General features: G+C 43.1%; 1 protein-coding gene across 2 annotated transcripts; it reads left to right on the top strand.

Annotated features, from left to right (window-relative positions):
* The first annotated feature begins 128 nt into the window (after positions 1–128).
* Positions 129–19,795, top strand: patz1 (POZ/BTB and AT hook containing zinc finger 1). 2 transcript variants are annotated; one of them, XM_061833980.1, is made up of 6 exons: positions 129–3,184; positions 6,638–6,701; positions 6,784–6,955; positions 10,743–10,901; positions 13,694–13,882; positions 17,249–19,795. In XM_061833980.1, exons 1-6 carry the CDS (start codon positions 2,001–2,003, stop codon positions 17,710–17,712), a joined length of 2,232 nt encoding a protein of 743 aa, XP_061689964.1. In that variant the 5' UTR covers positions 129–2,000; the 3' UTR covers positions 17,713–19,795. The 2 variants fall into 2 exon arrangements, with proteins under 2 accessions (XP_061689964.1, XP_061689963.1); XM_061833979.1 differs by lacking the exons at positions 10,743–10,901; positions 13,694–13,882.
* Positions 19,796–19,879: the final 84 nt, after the last annotated feature.

Genomic DNA, 19,879 nt, shown 5'->3' with positions numbered 1-19,879 from the left:
ATGACCTCAGTCATTTAAATGGTTAAACTCATGCCATATATGTTAAATTGAAATGTAATAAATTTTCAAAGTAGATTAAGGCTCTCTTGTGACTAGTTTTCCGTGTCGTTGCGTTCTCAGGGAAGTGAATTGATTTCAACCGGAAGAAATGTCTTTTCATCTGTGCAGGTTTAATATATTCATCGGCGTAGGCCAGGACGGCGCTAGCCTGAGTGTTTGGGGACTGAAGTATTCCTCTTACTGTAGAGGCATGTCGCATTTGGACGTGGGATTTAAAACTACATTAAAAGGGTAGAAAAATATTTGCCCGTCATTGTTGGTTTGGCGCTATCAACCTTATTAATTCAGTTCATTTTGTGAAAGCATCTCAAGGACAAAAGACTATTTTATGTATATGTGAATTAAGGTGTTGGTAGCGTTTATGCTGTGAGTTTTTGGAAAATGACACTAGCTAGGATGATACTGTCTTAAATTAATTTTATGTAATTGTGTAAAACATGACAAATTTCAATCATTGTTAAAAATGAAAACTCGGCACTTATGCGCTAATGGTGACCTTTAAAGCTGAATTGTGAGACCGTTTTTCATCAATTATAAACCTTTTAAGCATCTGCAGATGAGATCCAGTGGGCTCCACCAATGTTCAACTAATTTACTTTGCCAGGTTTTTGTATGGTTTGGTCTTCATAAAGGTGAAATGGGTGAACGAACTAGCAGCTTAATGTTGCCATTGAACCCGTTTTCATTGACTATTAATTATTTTGGTTCCATGGACATTCAAATTGACAGGCTGCTGCTGAATCATGACATCAAGGGCAAGTTTTATATCACTATTTTTTTAAAATGTTTACATATGGGCGGCACTGTGAACAACTGGTAAGAGCATCTTTATCACAGTTCGGAGGATCGAGGTGCAAATCCCAGCCCCATCTGTGTGGAATGTGCACGTTTTCCCTGTGCCGGTGTCGATTTTCTCCAAGCACTCCGGTTTCCTCCCACATCCCAAAAACATGCATTAATTGGAGACTAAATTGCCCTTCAGTGTGGTAGTGCAACTGGTTGTTTTCTCTATGTGCCCTGCAATTGGCTGGCAACCAGTTCAGGGTGTACCCCGCCTCCTGCCCATTGACACCTGGGAGAGGCTCCAGCACTCCCCTTGTGAGGATCAGCAGCTCAGATAATGGGTGTTTGCATTTAGCTGATATCTCATAATTTCTTGACAAATATCTTTTGTAAAACTGAACCTGAAAGACACATTTTTGCTTTTTCATATAGTAAAACATTTGTTACATTCTGTAGCAAATTACAAAACAATGTGCAATATAATTACATTGATGGGAAGAACATATCTGATACGCCCATAGTGTATATGTTGGGGAAAACACAATTTTTAATTTTTAGTTTAATATATTTTGCACGCAAATAAAAAAAAATGAAGCTTTGATGACTCTTTGTAAGAAAAGGGGGACAAAAACACTGTGCCTCAGGGGCGCGCTCAGGTCTGCATGTCGATCGTCGAGCAGAGAAAGCTTTGAGGTCGACGTTCGGTGGGGGGAGGGCTTTTGTCACACAAACAGGAAGAGAAGACCGCGTTAATATTTACCCAACTGAATTAAAAAGACTCCTGGAGAATATCTCTCCTTAATAGGGAGGTTAAAAGCGAATTATGTGATTAAAAACAGGCAGGAGTGATGAGCCTTTCTAACATTTTTTCTTAAAAAATGCCAGCGACTTCCCCCCACCCTCCCCACTCGCGCCCGTCAAGAAACCCGGGTCAAAGTGCACAGGAAGCTGGGGGGCTGCCATCTTTAGCCAGTTTGCTAATGCTAGCGTCGAAACGTTAGATCCCGTCAAGGCGACGACGGGGAGGAGCGGTCGGTTCGGGGGGGATTTTCTAGCTAGCTGTCCTCCGAAGCTCCTTTGCGAATCGTAAACACCGTTCTTTTATTTCCTCCTCCGACCCCCGCCGCTCACGACCACCGCCGGTGGATGCATTCGGCATGGAGAAGCTATCCGAGCCGTCTTGGACTTCTTCGTACACCTACCAGGTGAGCAAGCACAGCGCCGAGATGCTACACAACCTCGACGTCCAGAGGAAAGATGGAGGCAGGTTCTGCGACGTGATTCTGCGCGTCGGCGAGGAGAGCTTCCCGGCGCACAAGGCGGTGCTCGCGGCGTGCAGCGAGTACTTCGAGTCGGTGTTCGGGCGTCATCCGGACGACGGCGACGCCAGGGAGCTGGAGATGCACACGATCAGCCCCAAAGTTTTCAAAGACATCTTAGACTTCGCTTACACGTCGAGGATCGTGGTGCGGCTCGAGTGCTTCCCGGAGTTGATGACAGCTGCCAAGTTTCTGCTGATGCGCTCGGTCATCGAGATCTGCCAGGAGGTCATCAAACAATCCAATGTGCAAATCCTGGTCCCGTCCTCCCGGGGGGGAAACGCCAGCCTTTTCCAGGCCACCGGATCCGCGGAGCTGGGCTTCTCGATGAGCCAGCAGCAGGATCTGGTGAGTGGGACGGCGCTGGTAGGCTTCTCGAACAATGGACATCAGGTGGATGGGAGCGAAGCCGCGGCCGCGGCCGCCGTACTACTGGAGAACGCCGCCGAAGGGTCGATGCCCATCCTGCAGCCCGTCGACGGCCTGTCCGTGTCGCCCGAGACGACAACGTTGCACCACGACGCCGGTTCAAAGAGGGGCAGGGGGCGACCCAAGAAGGCTAGCGGCCCGGAAGAGCCCGTCCGCTTCAACCACAGCCCGCAGAAAAACATCGTGCTCTTTCCGTGCGGCGCTTGCGGCAAAGCCTTCACGGAAGCCTCCCGCCTGAAGAACCACGAAGCCCAGCACGGAGCCGTGGTCGGAGGCCGCTCGACGCCGGGCGGCATGGCTCTGCTGGGCCAGGAGAACGACTCGCAGTTCCACGGGGGGCTGGCGCTGGACAACGGCCGCAAGCGCGAGAGGACCCGGCGTCACGTCGGCTGTGACATATGCGGCAAGGTTTTCCGCGACGTGTACCACCTGAACCGACACAAGCTGTCCCACTCCGGGGAGAAGCCGTACGCGTGCAATGTGTGCGGTCTGCGCTTCAAACGCAAAGACAGGATGTCCTATCATGTGCGCTCCCACGACGGTTCCGTGGGCAAACCGTACGTGTGTCAAAGTTGCGGCAAAGGCTTTTCCAGGTTAGTTTTGCTTTATTTTTTATTTTTTTGCTTGTTATTGTGACTCTGGTGCCAAGTTTTATAGCAGCAAATCTGCCCTAGAACTGTCAGTCAGCTCGTTTTGACAGCAGCAACGTACGTTTTGTTTTGAAAACATATTCCCTTTAGAGTTCTGCTTTAATGTGAACTATATACACACTATAAATACCAGCATGTACAGTGCCAGCCTATGCATTTAGTACTAGGCCCTTCAGTGAGGATTTACCCTACTTAATCCACCTCTTAATACCACTTCACGTCACATAGAAACTATCAGTACTGTACAAAAACCCAATATAGCATCAAGCAACAGTGCCAAGTACATCTTCTGGAGCATTTCAGAATCAATATTTGGCTAACAGGTAAACAGAACATTCGGCTGAAATACAACATGCTCACCAGAGATTTTAAACCCATTTGTGGGACAGCATGATTTTAACGCATTATATCCTTAAGTATATCAAAATATTGAAGTGTTTTAATCTGATTCTGATTCTGGTTGTTTGGACGATCTACTAAGAAAACCCAAGTACCCTCTCGTGGGCAGCGTCCCCATTTTGGGACGAGATTATAAATTAGTAAATTTATCATATAACTTAACCATAAACGAAAAAGAAGTTATTTCCTTGATAGTGGCCTGTTAGGAGACTTTTATCTCAATAAGGCAAAAAATTGCCACCCTGCCCATGAACGGCTTAATAATGAATGTATTTGCGTATCCAGACGTGGTTTGCTATTCAGCATAGAAATATTCAGTTTGGCCGTGACCAACCAATCAGAGTGTGGAAACATGACGATGTCATCAAAGGCCAACATGCTGGCCTGGCCTTTTGGGGACAAATTTTAAAGGGGCGGGGGTCACCTTTTTGGATGATCTATCTCCAAATGTTCCTGTCAAAAGAACTCCTTTTGTCTGCCTCGTTCTTTGGGTTGTTTTCACTTGACGTCACCCGTTGAGCTGCCTCAAACGGCGGCCATTTTCGATCCCTGAGCTCCCGTTAATCATACATAAGCAAGGTGGACGACATTGTGTTTCTTAACTGCATTTATTGAAGACGCGACTGACAGCACATCAAGCCCAGAATGACTATTGTGCTACCTGGCATACACACATCATGGGACTCAGGACTGCGTAACAAAGGCGCAGTATTGTGCCCTTGATCTTTTATCCCATGTGACAAAAATCCACAAGGAGGAACACTTACCTGTATGCTAACACGGAAAACAAAAGGCGTTGGAATATTATTTTTTTAATATTGAGGCAAACTCTATTTATTCCATTTTTTTTTTTTTTTTTTTTTCAAAAAGTTAAACCCTGTATATTAGTTCACCACAAGCAAAGCGTAATGTTTTTATTTGATTTAAAAATTGATGACAAAGGCAGAAAGACAAAAGAATAAACAAATCCTGTATTTCACAAAATTCTCGAAGCTTTCAAGTGACTAGCAAAAAAAAAAAAAAAAAAACGATTTTAACTGTAATTTTGGCCTTCTGAAAAGAGTATCAATTAAGCTTTTTAGCTCGGTGACACATCAGCACGATGGAGGTTGAGACAGGGCAGTGTGAAACCAGCGTCTGGCAATCGTCCACAAGACTCATGATGGACATAGCCGCAGAATGTCCAAAGTCTTTCGTCGGAAGAGTTAAGACGACGTCCCCGCTCACGCAGCCAGACTTGTGTACCGGATTATGAGGCTTTGAAGAGCGCGCCGACTAGTAACTGGAAAAAGCTTCAGCAAATTTGTGAAAGTTATCGGAAAAAAAGTCAGAAGAAGGCTGTCTGATGATTAGCAAGTCCTGTCTTGTGTACTTGAACCCGAGACAACTGTGAAACACAAAAAACACAACCGGTAACCGAGAGTATTCCGTAGACTTCCACACTGGGTACGCTTTAGGTAGTGAGGTTAAATTGGCGGCGCGCAGTGGTGTGTGGGTAATTTAGCAAAAAATGTGACGTCAGTGAAAACAACCCATTGTTGTGATTTGATTGAATACAGTCTTGCCATCTGGTACTTAACCTTCCTTGTTTTCAAATACCATGACTTGCATTTTTGGCACTTTTCTATTTTGTATGTACTGAATTTAAAGTTTAAGAATTCTTATCTACACCGAAGGTCCCATTTTGCTCCAGTGTTGTTCACAAAGCTCTCTAAATCTTGTAGTAAGCGCTACTCCTTTGGCGAGATAATCCATCTGCCTCACAGGTCTGTTAGCGCCATTTGCGTCTGGCAAATAGCGTGAGCTTCAATTCATTTCTTCATTGGCTATTGTTTTATTCCACATCACAATCTAGCCAGACAGACAACACACCACTTGATAATCACTCAGAATAATCCTTCAGAGACATCTGAGAATCCGTCCTTTGCTCTGTTTTGATTGCAAGGGATAGAAAATGTTTAAATATGGCACAATTGTCGTATTTGTGTTCTTGCAGGCACTGTTCCCTCTTAATTTTTGAGGTGTCTGAGTAAACACGCTAAGCCCGTGAGCACTCCCTTTGACCACTGTGAGCAACATCAGACTATGCACTGTGGTCAATCTGTGTCATCCATTGAAGTTGCATATCATATTAAAAGGTTCAGATTACATTCCCATTAGAACCTTTTTCAGAACAATTTTGTCTTTTTGCAAACTTACACTGAAAATGTCAATAAACGAGAAAAAAATACATTGCTAACCAAATCAAGCCAACTATGAACTATAAATTTGAAATGTCACTTCCAACTTTGTCCGTTTTTCTTGGTGTAAAACTGAATTATTGGTTGCAGAATATGCATGTTGAAAGTTGAATGATGCTCCCAAGCAGTTTTAGGGTTAATGTTATGTTGCCTCCGATATTTAAAACACAGAATTAGCTTTTTGGGCAATGTATCATCTGTGCTTTCATCCTCAGTCAGGCTGTGCCAAGGTGGAATTTTAACATTATACACCATCTCATCCTGCACTTTCTAGTTTGGCTTCAGACTAGACCTTTTTACTGAAAAAAAGAAAAATTCTCATCCAGTTTCACCACTTTTTCATTCTTCTTCTTCTTATTATTATTATTATTCACATACACCAACATTCATGAAAGCAACAGCACTTTTTTTTTTAAAAAAAACTTTTACCATTATTATCAATAGTAAACGTAAGCAGCATGTCTAAATCTTTGCTCTATGTTGCCCAGACTGGTGGTGGGCCGTGTTTGCAATTATGAGTGTACCCCTTTAAGAGGAGAGGCGGGCAGGGCCAGGTAAAGTAGGAAGTAGAGTGTGTGGCCCGGTGTGGCCGAGCACCAGCTTGTTATGAGAGGCAGTGTGTTGACGTGTTTTCATCAGCACTGAGAGTGTGTGACAAGTGCGCAAATGCGCAGTTGCGCAGCTTGGGGGGAACATGGTCTGCAGGCCTACTACACTTCACACAAACATGTTTGTTTTTGTTTTTTTTATTCTTCAGACCAGATCACCTGAATGGGCATATCAAACAAGTCCATACAACAGAGAGACCCCACAAGTGCCAGGTGATATAAATGATACTTCAGTTGAATTGGGTCGATGGTTTGGAATCTGTAAACTTACACCTGTTTCTTTGGTCTGCTGCAGATTTGTAATGCCTCTTTTGCTACAAGAGATCGCCTCAGGTCACACCTCGCATGTCATGAGGACAAAATTCCGTGCAAAGTTTGCGGCAAGTTCCTCCGAGCGGCCTACATGTCGGACCACCTCAAGAAACACAGCGAAGGAACACACAACTACTGTGGCATTTGCAACAAAGGTAAGCCATTGAAACCCAACCGTAAGACACCCCCCCCCCAAAAAAAAAAAAAAAAGCTATATTGATGGTTTAATCCCTTATAAACACTACAAAATATGATCGCAGAACGGCTTAGTCTCTAGTCATATGGTTCACTGGAAAACCACATGTAAACAACCCCTTTTTTTACATAGACATTCCGGAAAGTACCCACATTAGAGCCACAACAGAAGACCCAGCATTTATCCACTGTTGCTTTTTTTACACAGAACCACTCAAGGCGAGATATTGTCATATAGTTTTGAGCTTTCATTTTGCATGTCTCTTCCAATACCCACTTAATTTGATTATCGTTGGCTCCAGCGTCCGCTGTGTCTTTTAAATTTGTTGCGAGAGAGTTTCAGCTTAATTGCTGTCAGCACGTCAGTTTGTGATTCGTGAGAGCCCAAATTATTTATTATTCTCAATATTCATACTAGTGAAAATGAATTGAACCACTGGCAAACAAAACAACATAATGTAATGTGGAGCTGACGCCTTGGTCTTCTTACTGCTTTGATTGTGTCGTTATATTACTTCTGGTGTATATTCTTCTCTTCTCACATTCTTTTTTTCACCCTTTGTTCAGGAATAAGATGAAGGAGGGGGGGCGTGTATTTATTCCTTTTGTTGCTCACTAAACCGTATGCCGAGATAATGTGCAATATGCGGAAGTCTTGACTTGACTTTTCAGACATATTTCTCAGAGACTTGGGTCGAATCCCAACTTGTATGACCTCAGGGATGTTTGGTTAACAGGTTTCACTGTAAATTATTCATTCAGTTCATGTACTGCTTGGCCTTTTTTTACTTACTCACTTTACTACCTACATGGTAACATTTTTTTTAGTTCTGTAGTTAGCTGGCTGCAATTTGCTAACTTAACTAATGTACTGCTTGGCCTTTTTTTACTTACTCACTTTACTACCTAAATGGTAACATTTTTTTTAGTTCTGTAGTTAGCTGGCTGCAATTTGCTAACTACCAACTTGCACCAAAACGCAAAGATACTACAGCATCTGATGTCACTTCATCAACCTGACATACTATTCCGGTAGTTGACATGTCAGCCTTGTCGAGGACAACCCCAATTCCAGCGAAGATGGGACTTTTATGGAAGTCAACATGTGCCACTGGGATTTGAATTAAAAATGGCACTGAAAATTTTATGTTGTAAAATTCACACTATTTCAAATTGATCACATTTTCAATAGCTGTATTTCAGTTTAACTCTTCAATGTTCGCCATATTAAAAAAAAAAAAAAAACTCAACCTTTAAAATTCAAATGCAATATTTTCAGTCTCCTGAGATTCAGCTGGCTACAATTCGCTGTTTGAAATTCACCATCTGTGCGACCAGGCAGGGTTACTTCAGGGCAGACCTGACCATCCAGCCGATCGTAGTTACGCTTTCTTAGTATGTGATGTCACGTGACTAAGAAAGCGTAAGTGGATTGGCTGGGTGTTGGGTTCTGACCTGAAGTAACCCTGCCCTCTTAACACTGAATTTAGACGGTGAATTTCAGACAGCAAATTGTAGCCAGTCGAATCTCAGGAGAACATAGAATGCAAAGATTTGCAAATCACGTTATACCTATATTTAACTGAATACACTTTTTGAAAAATGGGGAAAAAAAACAAAACGAAAAAGTTGAGGAATGTTCATCAAACACTTGTTTGGAACATCCCACAGGTGAACAAGCTAAATGGGAACATGTGGGTACCATGATTGGCTATAGAAGGAACTTCCCTAAATTGTCATTCACAAGCAAAGATAGGGCGAAGTTCACCTCATGTACACGTGCCTGAGAAAATAGTCACACAGTTTGAGGACAACGTTCCTCAATGTACAATCACAAGAAATTTTGGGATTTCATCATCTACGCTCCATAATATCATCAAAGGGTTCATAGAGTCTGGAGAAATCATTACATGTAAACGGCAATGGCGAAAACTAACATCGAAGCCCGTGACCTTTGTTGGCTCAGGCGCCACTGCATCAAAAACCGACATCACTTTATAAAAGGATATCACCGCGTGGGCTCAGGAACACTTCAGAAAACTCAATGTCAGCAAATACAATTTGGCGCTATATCCGTAAGTGGAACTTAAAACTACTATGCAAAGCGAAAGCCATTTATGAACAACACCCAGAAACATTACCGGCCTCTATGGAAAATTGTTCTTTCGTCTAACGTTTCCCCGTTTCAAATTGTTTTGTGAATTTGTGGACATCGTATCCTCCTGACCAAAGAAGAAAAGAACCATTATGTCCACGTTATGGAGGCACACTTCAAAAGCCAGCATTTGTGCTGGTATGGTTAGGGCCAACGGGATGGGTAACTTACACATTTGTGAAGGTACCATTAATGCTGAAAGGTACATACAGATTTTGAAGTACTTTTTACTTGACTGGCCTGCCTGCAGTCCAGACCTGTCTCCCATTGAAAATGTGTTCCGCATTATGAAGCGTAAAATACGACAATGGAGACCCCGGACTGTTGAACAGTCTGTTCTGTACAATGAGCAAGAATGGGAAAGAATTTCAGCTACAAAGCTTCAACAATTAGTATCCTCAGTTCCTAAACATTTATTGAAACACGTTAAAAGAAACTATGATGTTACACAATGGTTAACATGACCGTCTCACAGCTTTTTTGAAAGTGTTCCAGCAATAACATTCAAATTGAATGATTATTTGCTAAAAAAAAAGTTTATTAGTTTGAACATTAAATATTTTGTGTTTGAAGTGTATTAGATTAAATATAGGTTCAAAGTGATTTGCTTTTTGTATTTTGTTTTCATTTAACACAATGTCCCAACTTCATTGGAAATGAGGTTGTATGTTAATGTAAATACTGCTACCAACACTTTTAACCTGCGACAAATTATCCTCTGTTCGGGCGGCAACGGAGGCGACCGTCTTAGGAGTTGCGATGTCGGGTCGTTCGGCAAACACCAAGTTTTGAGCCGTTGTCCGCTGCGCACTGCACTAAGCCAGCCGCCATTCTGTCTCAAAGCTGCATCCGTGTAAAGTCACAAAAATCTTGGTTTAATGAAGTATGACGTCAGTTTTTGTGTCAGTTTAATTTTAAGTTGTAGTCGTCTCAAGAAGCAGTCTTGTTTCTCTTCTTACTCACTCTACTGTAGTTTGTAGTTAACACACAGAGGTAACATATCTGTATTCATACTTATTTATATCCACCAGACTCCACGTACTTCTTCGCCGCTTTGTAGTTATTCCTTTTACATGGAGCCCATAGTGTTCAGACAGATACACCACGTAACTAAAATGCCTCGTGTAACAGGTACCACATTTAAGTGAAATGTGTGGAAAACATTCAAAAACATGCAGCTGTATGTTACAATAGTATTGCCAATTTTTACCCTAAAAAGTGTTGTTTGAGTGAAACCTATGCCATTTTAAAGTAAAGCTCTTTTTAGCAATATTTGGTTAAAATAAAACATCAGAATTTCATGATCTGTTGTTATTTAGTACAAGTGAAGTACTCCAAAGTATTTGCACTCGAACTCTGTCCCCGCCTCAAAAAAGTGGTATTAGATTATCCCCACTTTATTCTAATTGATAAACATGTGGTGTACTGGAGTACAGGTGATGCAATATTGCCTTATTTTACATCTTTCCTCTGGATGGTTCTAGCCAATCATTATTGATTGTGGTCCAACCAAACCAGGTGATCACAGTCGGTCTATGTGAAGGCCACCGGTTTGCAAACAACTGCCTTGTTTGTGCTCTTCCCGGTCGCAGGTTTCTCAACTGCCTCCTACCTTAAGGTGCACACAAAGACACACCACGGCTCCTCACTTCCACCTTCCGCCACGTTGCATACCTTCCCTGAGCCAAGCGGGGAACTGCAGATGCACAACGGCACACCTTACCACATGGGACACCAGTGCTCAGTGGAAGGCAAGCAGTCGCTGGGCCCACCCCCAAAACGTTTATGTCTAGCTTTTCAATTGGCTCGGCTGCTTTAAAAAAAAAAAAAAAAAAAAAATAGATCAAATTATTTGCTGCATCATTGTGTTTTGCTTAAAACACAAGCGCACATCAGCCTATGCTACTTCAAGCTTGTCACTCACTGTGTGTGTGTTTATCGTCTGTGCTAGGTCATCTTGAAGTGTCACCGAACCAAACGAGCCGCCTTTTCTGAATCATTTCCTGTTGTCACAATCCGCGGATAATGGTTGTTATCGCCTAGGTGTGGACATGGTTGGATGATAATCATGTGGAGTATTTGGCTGTCTGTGTGTGTCCGGCATGGCAATGGCTGCATATGGTTTCTCGCTTGGCTGGTCTATTACCAGCTTGTCTGCAATGCGGTGCTGCATGTTTTGTAATATCGCGTTGGACAAAACCTTGGAGGAATAAAGGCATAGACAATACAGTGGGAGGCAAAAATGTTAACCCTTTGGAATGTGTTACATTTCTGCATAATTTGGTCATAAAAGTGTGGCCCGATCTAAATCACTCAAATAAAATGATGAAAAAGTAAGTGAACCTCTTGGTTATGGATGCGCAGGTGTGAGCCAACCTGGAATCCAATCCAGCAGTCATAATTTTCATGAAGTATTGCCTCATGTGTACCGTGCCTTACTCCGAAGAACTCTGAGATGACATACGATTAAGAATTGTTGACTTTTATAAAGGTGGAAAAGGTTTGTTTGGTAAAGAGCACTTGGATGTTCCACAGCACTTTTGACAAAATGTTCTTCAGACAGATGAAACCAAAGTTGAATTATTAGGAAGGAATGCACACCACCATTTGTGGAGGAAAAATGGCACAGCGCACCAACAAAAATGTTATTCGAACTGTGAAGCATGATGTGAGGAGCATCATGGCACGCGTGTGCTTTTCTACTTCAGGGCCTGGACAACTTGGTTCTGTCAATGGATAAAACTACAATTAATGACCACTTTATGCAGAAATATTAAAAAAAAAATCCATAGGCTTCACAAACCCCACTGGAGATTGTGACCTGAACGTAAAAGAGCATGTTTAAAAATAAACAAGAATGTTGACACATCCATTTTGCAATTAAGACAAATAAGAGGAGCAGCACAGCAATTCTGAAAGTGGTGCTGGGCACATTATATAATCTAACTAACTAACTAACTAGTAATCACCTATCCACGTAAAAGCCTCACCTCAAATCTACACCAGAGGGGAAAAATGATGCGTGGGATACACACCATGGCAGCATAAATGGAAAGGAAAAACTCACGAATTTGAATATTTTTGAAGATTGGAATCGGGCCTCCTTCAAATGTGAATTAAAAAAAATAGTATGTGATTTGTCCTAAATCTTGTGCCCTCTATAGACCTTTTGGAGCAGAGGGGACTCCATTACTTAAAATTTTGCGATTTGGGGCCGGCCTCAGGGTAGATTTAGATGTTCTATTCGTCATGAGCCTGGCATCGATAGATGAACAGATTTGTTGTATATATATCATGCTTTTCTAATCAAGCAAATGAAATTGGATACGGTAGTGCCTCAGTTCGCAACCACAATCCATTCAAGAAGGACGGTTGAGAAGTGAAATGTTCGAAATTTGAAGCGCGTTTTCCCATTACAATTAACGGAAAATGAAAAAATCCGTTCCAAGCCTAAAAAATTGTTGTTTTTTTTAGCTTTTCCTGATAATAAACTGCCTGGTAGAAATGCATGTATAGGTTAAATACTTTATCATTAAATAATTTAAGAAATATATATATATTTTTTTGGGTTAAAATTTATGTTTTAAAAAAGTCACTACCGGGAAACGTCCACGTGCAGAGGCTGCATTATACACAAACAGCTTCGTGTGTGGGTCAACTAGTTGCGTCGGGCGCAGTCGCACGCGTTACGTCTTTTCCATTTTTTTCAGGGGTGCGTTCGAATTCACAACAACAAAATTGTCGCGGGTCAGCTGGTCGGGGCGTTCACGTACCGATTTTCGTTCGAAAACGGAAGGAAAAAAAAAAACAAAACGATTTATCCAAAAACTGAGACGTTCGAAAACCGTGGCCTCACTATAATTTCCTGTAGCACACATGATTATCTCACCCGACGTGAAACGAGCTCCGCCGCAGTTTTTGGGGAATCACAGCTGTATAGCTGGCCAGCCATGACAAATGCATAAAAAAGAAGCAAATCACTTAATTCATAAAACGTACAATAAAAAAAGTAGACATCATCATGATGTTCCAGCTTTGCAGGAAGTGGCAAACGTAACTAACTTTGGCAGAGGGCTTGCGCTTGGCTGCTTTGACTGTGCTGATCAGGCGGGTGACTTTTATCATTTGTGAGGATGCGGAAACAAAAGAATTATTTGGCGGTCTTTGAGAAAATACATTATACAGTATATCTATCGACAGTTGTATGTTTGTTTTTTTTTTTTTTTTGGTGTTGGCTCATTCCAGAAAATGAGCACGTCTTTCAGCATGCTCACGGCACGTGCATGTTCATTGTCACCGTTACATCCCAAGTGAGGAAAATCTACTGGTGTCATAGGCTGATGGTTGATTGATTGATTGAACCTGGGAACTTGTCGCCTGGAATACCCTTTGCAGGGGTTTAAAAATGGAGTGATGGGAAACCTTTGAATTCCCAGTGTTGATTGTGTCCTGTTTCCAGCACATCAGAAGGTAATTCTGTCTCTGTGGTGTCTGCTGGCCATTTATGTCTCTCCTGCCTCTTCCTGGATGGGTGGTTTTGTAGACGGCAGTCGTCAGCTGGCGGGGGCTCGCTTTCACGGGCTTTCTGGACATCAAGGTCTCCCGCAGCCCGGCCCTCCAGCCTTGGGCCCGCAGCCCGAGCTGCTTGTAGGGAAGACAGGCAGGTCTCCGTATTTCTGGGAGTGTCGCTCCAGTGGGGTACCCGCTTTCCCCGTCCACGGGCCTGCCGCAGGTCAGTACGGTCCAGCAGGAGGTGGGTGGGGAGGGTGCATGATGGGAGACGTTCGAGTTGGGTGAGCGCAGCTGAACTTAACAGACAATAGAATAGGAGCGGAATCATTTTGACAGATGACAAAAAATGATCCCAGAGGTAGGCAATCATTGACAATCGTGCTGAACAATTTGTACATCGCAAAAACTGTACCTTACCAACATGTTGGAAACTTTTGACCTGAAGTATTTGCCACAAGGCCGCAAATATTTTGCCTGTGTGGGACTGGAGGGGTGTGGATTGTTCGGGCGAACAACAAGGATAAGCATTCCTGAAGTTGTCCGAAGGGTGTGGGGGGTTCTGCAACTAGTTTTCATGCGCGGCTGACCGTCGGCAACCTAGTTTTGCTGGAAATTGAAATATGAATTACTCCACAATTAGAAAATCGTGGAAGTGATGCTATGGAAGTAAATTAGTGCCACCAGAATTTGAAATTCCACAGATACAAGCGGCCAAAAGGACTTTTCTCCGCAGGGTGTCCGGGCTCTCCCTTAGACATAGGGTGAGAAGCTCGGTCATCCGGGAGGGGCTCAGTGTCGAGCCGCTACTTGGGACACCTCCCTGGTTAGGTGTTCCGAGCATGTCCCACCGGAAAGAGACCCCGAAGACGACCTAGGGCACGCTGGAGAGACTGTCTCTTGGCTGCTTTGGGAACGGCTTGGGATCCCTCCGGAAGAGTTGGAAGAAGTGGCCGGGGAAAGGGAAGTCTGGGTATTCTGCTGAAGCTACTTCCCCTGCAACCCGACCCGGAAAAGAGGTAGATAATGGATGGACGGATGCCATAGAAAACAGGATTTGAATTTGAAATGTAAAGTGATTTATTTTCAATAGTTGCTACAATTCGCCGTCTGTGCCATCAGGCAGGGTTACTTCAGATCTGACTCCAGTTACGCTTTCTTAGTATGTGACGTCACATGACTAAGAAATCATAACTGCGATTGGCTGGGTGTTGGGTCCTGACCTGAAGTAACCCTGCCTGGTGGCACAGACGGTGAATTTCACACAGCGAATTGTAGCCGGTTGAATTTCAGACAGCGATTGAAAATGTGATCACTTTCCATTTCAAATTCCAATTCTACTGGTGGCGCTAATTTACTTCCATATGATGGCCATTTAGAAATGAGGCGTCACATGAGCTATCAAAACAAGAACTACTTTTATGGGTACAGAGCAAGATCAGGCTGGTGGGCCCCAAGCCGTACCAGCTATATTAATCATTTTATATTCACCCTTGGCTAAAAATTGAAAGCATGGAGAGCCTCTGTCACCAACAAATATCTACACTCCCTATAATCTCGTCCAGTTCCTCTCTTTGTATTATTATACTATAACTACAGCTGCCAAGGCATGCTGCTTCTTCATGGAAAGAGTTTTTTGTGGTTCATTAAGAATAATAGAGTAAAGTATGCTCTATAATTTGGTGACTCAAACCATTGTTTCCCAGTAAGAACACCAGAAGTGGCATTTTTTTTTTTTTCAGTTCCAGGGAGTTGGTATGCGTGCAATGGTCAGTAGCCAGGTGTGTGGGTGAGAGTCCTCGACTGTAATTTGTTCGCGATTGTCCAGTTTGGCTGGATTTTGGCCACATTACTCTGTGTACGGCGAGCTTCACTTTTCAACGAGAGATACAGTGAAGAAAATAAGTATTTGAACACCCTGTTCTATTGCAAGTTCTCCCACTTAGAAATCGTGGAGGGGTCTGAAATTTTTATCGTAGGTGCATGTCCACTGTGAGAGAGATCATCTAAAAAGAAAAATCCAGAAATCACAATGTATGATTTTTTTTTAACGATTTATTTGTGTGATACAGCTGCAAATAAGTATTTGAACACCTGAGAAAACCAATGTTAATATTTGGTACAGTAGCCTTTATTTGCAATTACAGAGGTCAGGTTTCCTATAGTTGTTCACCAGTTTTGCACACAGCAGTTTCAGCTCCTTCCAAAGATTTTCTATTGGAGTTAGGTCTGGAGACTGGCAAGGCCATGCCAGAACCTTGATATGCTTCTTACGGAGCTACTCCTTGGTTTTCCTGCCTGTGTGCTTCGGGTCATTGTCATGTCGAAAGACCCAGCCACGACCCATCTTCAATGCTCTGACTGAGGGAAAGAGGTTGTTCCCCAAAATCTCACAACACATGGCCACTGTCGTCCTGCCCCATGTGCAGAAAAACACCCCCAAAGCATGATGCTACCACCCCCATGCTTCACAGTAGGGATGGTGTTCCTGGGATGGAACTCATTCATCTTCCTCCAAACACGGTTAGTGAAATTATGACCAAAAAGTTCCAATTTTGGTCTCATCTGACCACAAAACCTTCTCCCATGACTCCTCTGTATCATCCAAATGGTCATTGGCAAACTTAAGACGGGGCTTGACATGTGCTGGTTTAAGCAGGGGAACCTTCCGTGCCATGCATGATTTCAAACCATGACGTCTTAGTGTATTACCAACAGTCACTTTGGAAACGGTGGTCCCAGCTCTATTCAGGTCATTGACTAAGTCCTGTCGTGTAGTCCTAGACTGATTCTTCACCTTTCTAAGGATCATTGAGACCCCACGAGGTGATATCTTGCATGGAACTCCTCTCCTATTGAGCTTGACCGTCATGTTTAGCTTCTTCCATTTTCTAACGATCGCTCCAACAGTGGACCTTTTTTCACCAAGCTGCTTGGCAATTTCTCCATAGCCCTTTCCAGCCGTGTGGAGTTGTCTCTGGTGTCTTTGGACAACTCTTTGGTCTTGGCCATGTTACAAGTTTTAGTCTTACTGATTGTATGGGGTGGACAGGTTTCTTTATGCAGCTAACAACCTCACACAGGTGCATCTGATTCAGGATAATACATGGAGTGGACGTGGACTTTTAAAGGCGGACTAACAGGTCTTCGAGGGTCAGAATTGTAGCTGATAGACAGGTGTTCAAATACTTATTTCCTGCTGTATCACACAAATCGTTAAAAAAAAAAATCATACGTTGTGATTTCTGGATTTTTCTTTTTATATGATCTCTCTCACAGTGGACATACACCTACGGTGAAAATGTCTGATCCCTCCATGATTTCTAAGTGGGAGAACTTGCAATATAGCAGGGTGTTCAAATACTTATTTTCTTCATTTTATATGGACCAACCGAGGCATGCAGTTTAATGACTCATTTTATTTTAAAGAAACTAACCAAGCTGAATGCTTGGTGCAAACTTGATAGGTTCCAGTTGATATTTGATTTATCTCATCTAGGCTGTGTTTTATAAACCAGTTTTCCTAATGCAAGCCTTTCTTTCCCGCATTTTCCCCTTCCCCCTCACCCCGCTTCCTTTTTTCCCGTAGACGGACAAGAAAATGGAGAGAAATGCCCTCATCTGGAGTCTGAAGAGTCAGATCCTTCTTTCGGGGAACTTTCCAACTGTGATGAAATGAAGTCTCTCCACAAATCAGACAGGTCGGAGCTGGAGATGCCCTCGCTGGCCTGCAACGGAACCTCCGCGGGGGCCCTGGGTTCTCCGGAGGGTCCCAAAGCCAAGACGGACCCCGAGAAGAAATTCAACTGCGGCATCTGCGGTCAGGCTTTTCGCACCAAGTCCTACCTCAGGAAACACCAGCACAGAGTACACAAAACCCCCAGGGCCCAGGCGGGGTCCGGGTCGAGTTTGAGCGAGCTGGCCCCCTTCTCGCCTCAGCAGAGCATGTCCCTGCTCGAGTCTTTCGGCTTCCAGATAGTCCAGTCGGCCTTCGCCTCCTCGCTGGTGGACGCGGACGCGGGTCAAAGCGGGTTGGACTTCGGAGGGAAGTGACACGCGCGCTTGGTCTCTCGACTTTCCCCTTCGAAGGCAGGTTGGCCACCGAAGATGCTCGGCGTTCGACGACTTCATAACTTTGCCTCAAGACTACTTCTCTTGCTTAATGTGTATATTTTTGCCAGACTGCCATATGATTCCTACTTTTTCTACTTTTTTCAGAGTATGGAACGCGCATAAACGGTGTTGTAATTCTTTATAACGAAAAGACATGAAGGCGGAGATCGATGTCCTTTGTACTGTATCATTGTTTGGAAAACCACATTTGGTTGCTTTGGATTTTTCTCTGAGCGTTCGTGGTTGCACGCGTTTCTGGACGTGACTGATCCACGAACGCACCCGACCGGAAAAAAATCTCTGCTTTGACAGCAACGGGCACCGCTTGAGTTCGTATTTATCTCGCCCGTTTTTCCCCACACGGGGTTGTTTAATCAATCGCAGATTTCAAGAATTTGAATCTGTTCAATGCGAGCGAACATGTTTTTGTTTTTTTTCGCATTTGCTTTAGTCACAAAAATAAGCAAAGCACCGACAGAAGGCGAAAGTTAAAAGGCACTTTCTATTTTGCGTTTCACATTTGCGTTTGAATCCGAACGTCTTTTGCTGAAACAAATCAAAAAAATGAGGCTGTAGAAGGTTGTTGTTATTGTTGTTGTTTTTTTTTTATATTTCATAGCTAAAACGACACAGGATGCGATGGTCTCGTCTCCTGGCGGCAAAAGTTCCAACCTGAAACGCGCCACGAGCCCGCTGGCAATTCTGTTCCCCAACCACCAACGTTCCCAAAACCCTTTGTGTCCCCCACCCCTCCCCTATTTCTGTTCATTTACCAGGGGGTAGGGGGGGACCAAGGTCAGCTAGATTATCATTATATATTTTAAGAAATGTAGATTCTATTTTATTAACTTATTTATGCCCTGGATTTTGGGTACCGTTTGATTTCTTTGTGCGTGTAAATGTGAAACTAAATGTTTTTGTCGGAATTGAAAGCTTTTGTAAGTTATGTTTCGGGGGGGGGGGGGGGGGTACGAGCGCGTCGATATGCTCGTTTTAACGATGCGATCCAGCAGCATCCGGACCAATTCCAAACTCCAGTTTTCCGTCTTCTGTCTCTTTGTAACATTCCTCTGGAACCGAAGCGAGAGGCAGGTCTACTGTATTGTCGCACGGAATCTCGCTTAAGAATCGCGAGGGGATATTTGACGACACGAGCTCCCGTGCCGGCGGGAAGGATTTACTTTTATGACAACTCACGTTTAAAAAAAAAAAAAAAATGTTTCTGTTTGTCTCTTTGCATTGACCAACGCGTTTCCCACACCAAGTCAACCGTTTTATTCCCCCCCCCCCCCAACTCGCTGCATTTTATTTTGATTTGAGAGTGACCGTGTTGTTTCTGTTTTATTTATGGTTATATAATAAATATTAACGAGTGTATATACCATCCATATGCACATTCTAGAAATATATATAAATATTGAACCAACCATTGAGGTTTGTTTCCGGTGGACCTGTACATAAACAGATTTTAATTTTTGTCTTTGTCTGTTGCGCTAGAAGCTTAACTTATGTTGCGTTCCATCTTTTGGCTGAGTGTCAATCAACTGCGAGCGGTCACATGATGCTTTTGATTTGTCGTTTTGGTGTGAATTTTGCTTCACTCACATCGGTACTTAATTGTCACAGTTTTTGTTTTCATTTCGCCCCAAAACGTTCGGCTTTCTTCTTTCGGTCTGTTGCGAAGTGCCTTCCACGTACTGATTGTGCACAGCAGTGGATTTAAAGGTTGTCTTTCGGCAAATTGTACTCTCGACTCGCATTGGAACTTCTTTTGATTATTTTTACAAAACACACAGAAATTGTACAGCATCTAAACTTGGTATTTACTATATCATCATAGAAAACAAAACACACAAAAAAAAAATGCTTTTAAAATGTGCGCTACATGTTTTGTTGTCTTTGGACATATTTCAGTATAAGCCACATACTTTTCTACAGTATAAATCTTTGTTTTTGTACTCTGTTATTGAGTCTCTCTTGTTGCCATAGAGACGAGGATCCAATAAACTGCAGTGGAAAAGCCCCCGACATCTGCACCGCTAATTGATTTCTCCCATCATTCCACAGTGCGCTGTACTGTTTCAAACACTGCACTACAGTATTTGAC

Source organism: Syngnathoides biaculeatus, chromosome 10 (assembly GCF_019802595.1).
Source record: "Syngnathoides biaculeatus isolate LvHL_M chromosome 10, ASM1980259v1, whole genome shotgun sequence".
Taxonomy (NCBI): domain Eukaryota; kingdom Metazoa; phylum Chordata; class Actinopteri; order Syngnathiformes; family Syngnathidae; genus Syngnathoides; species Syngnathoides biaculeatus.
This window is presented reverse-complemented; position numbering and strand designations above follow the sequence as displayed.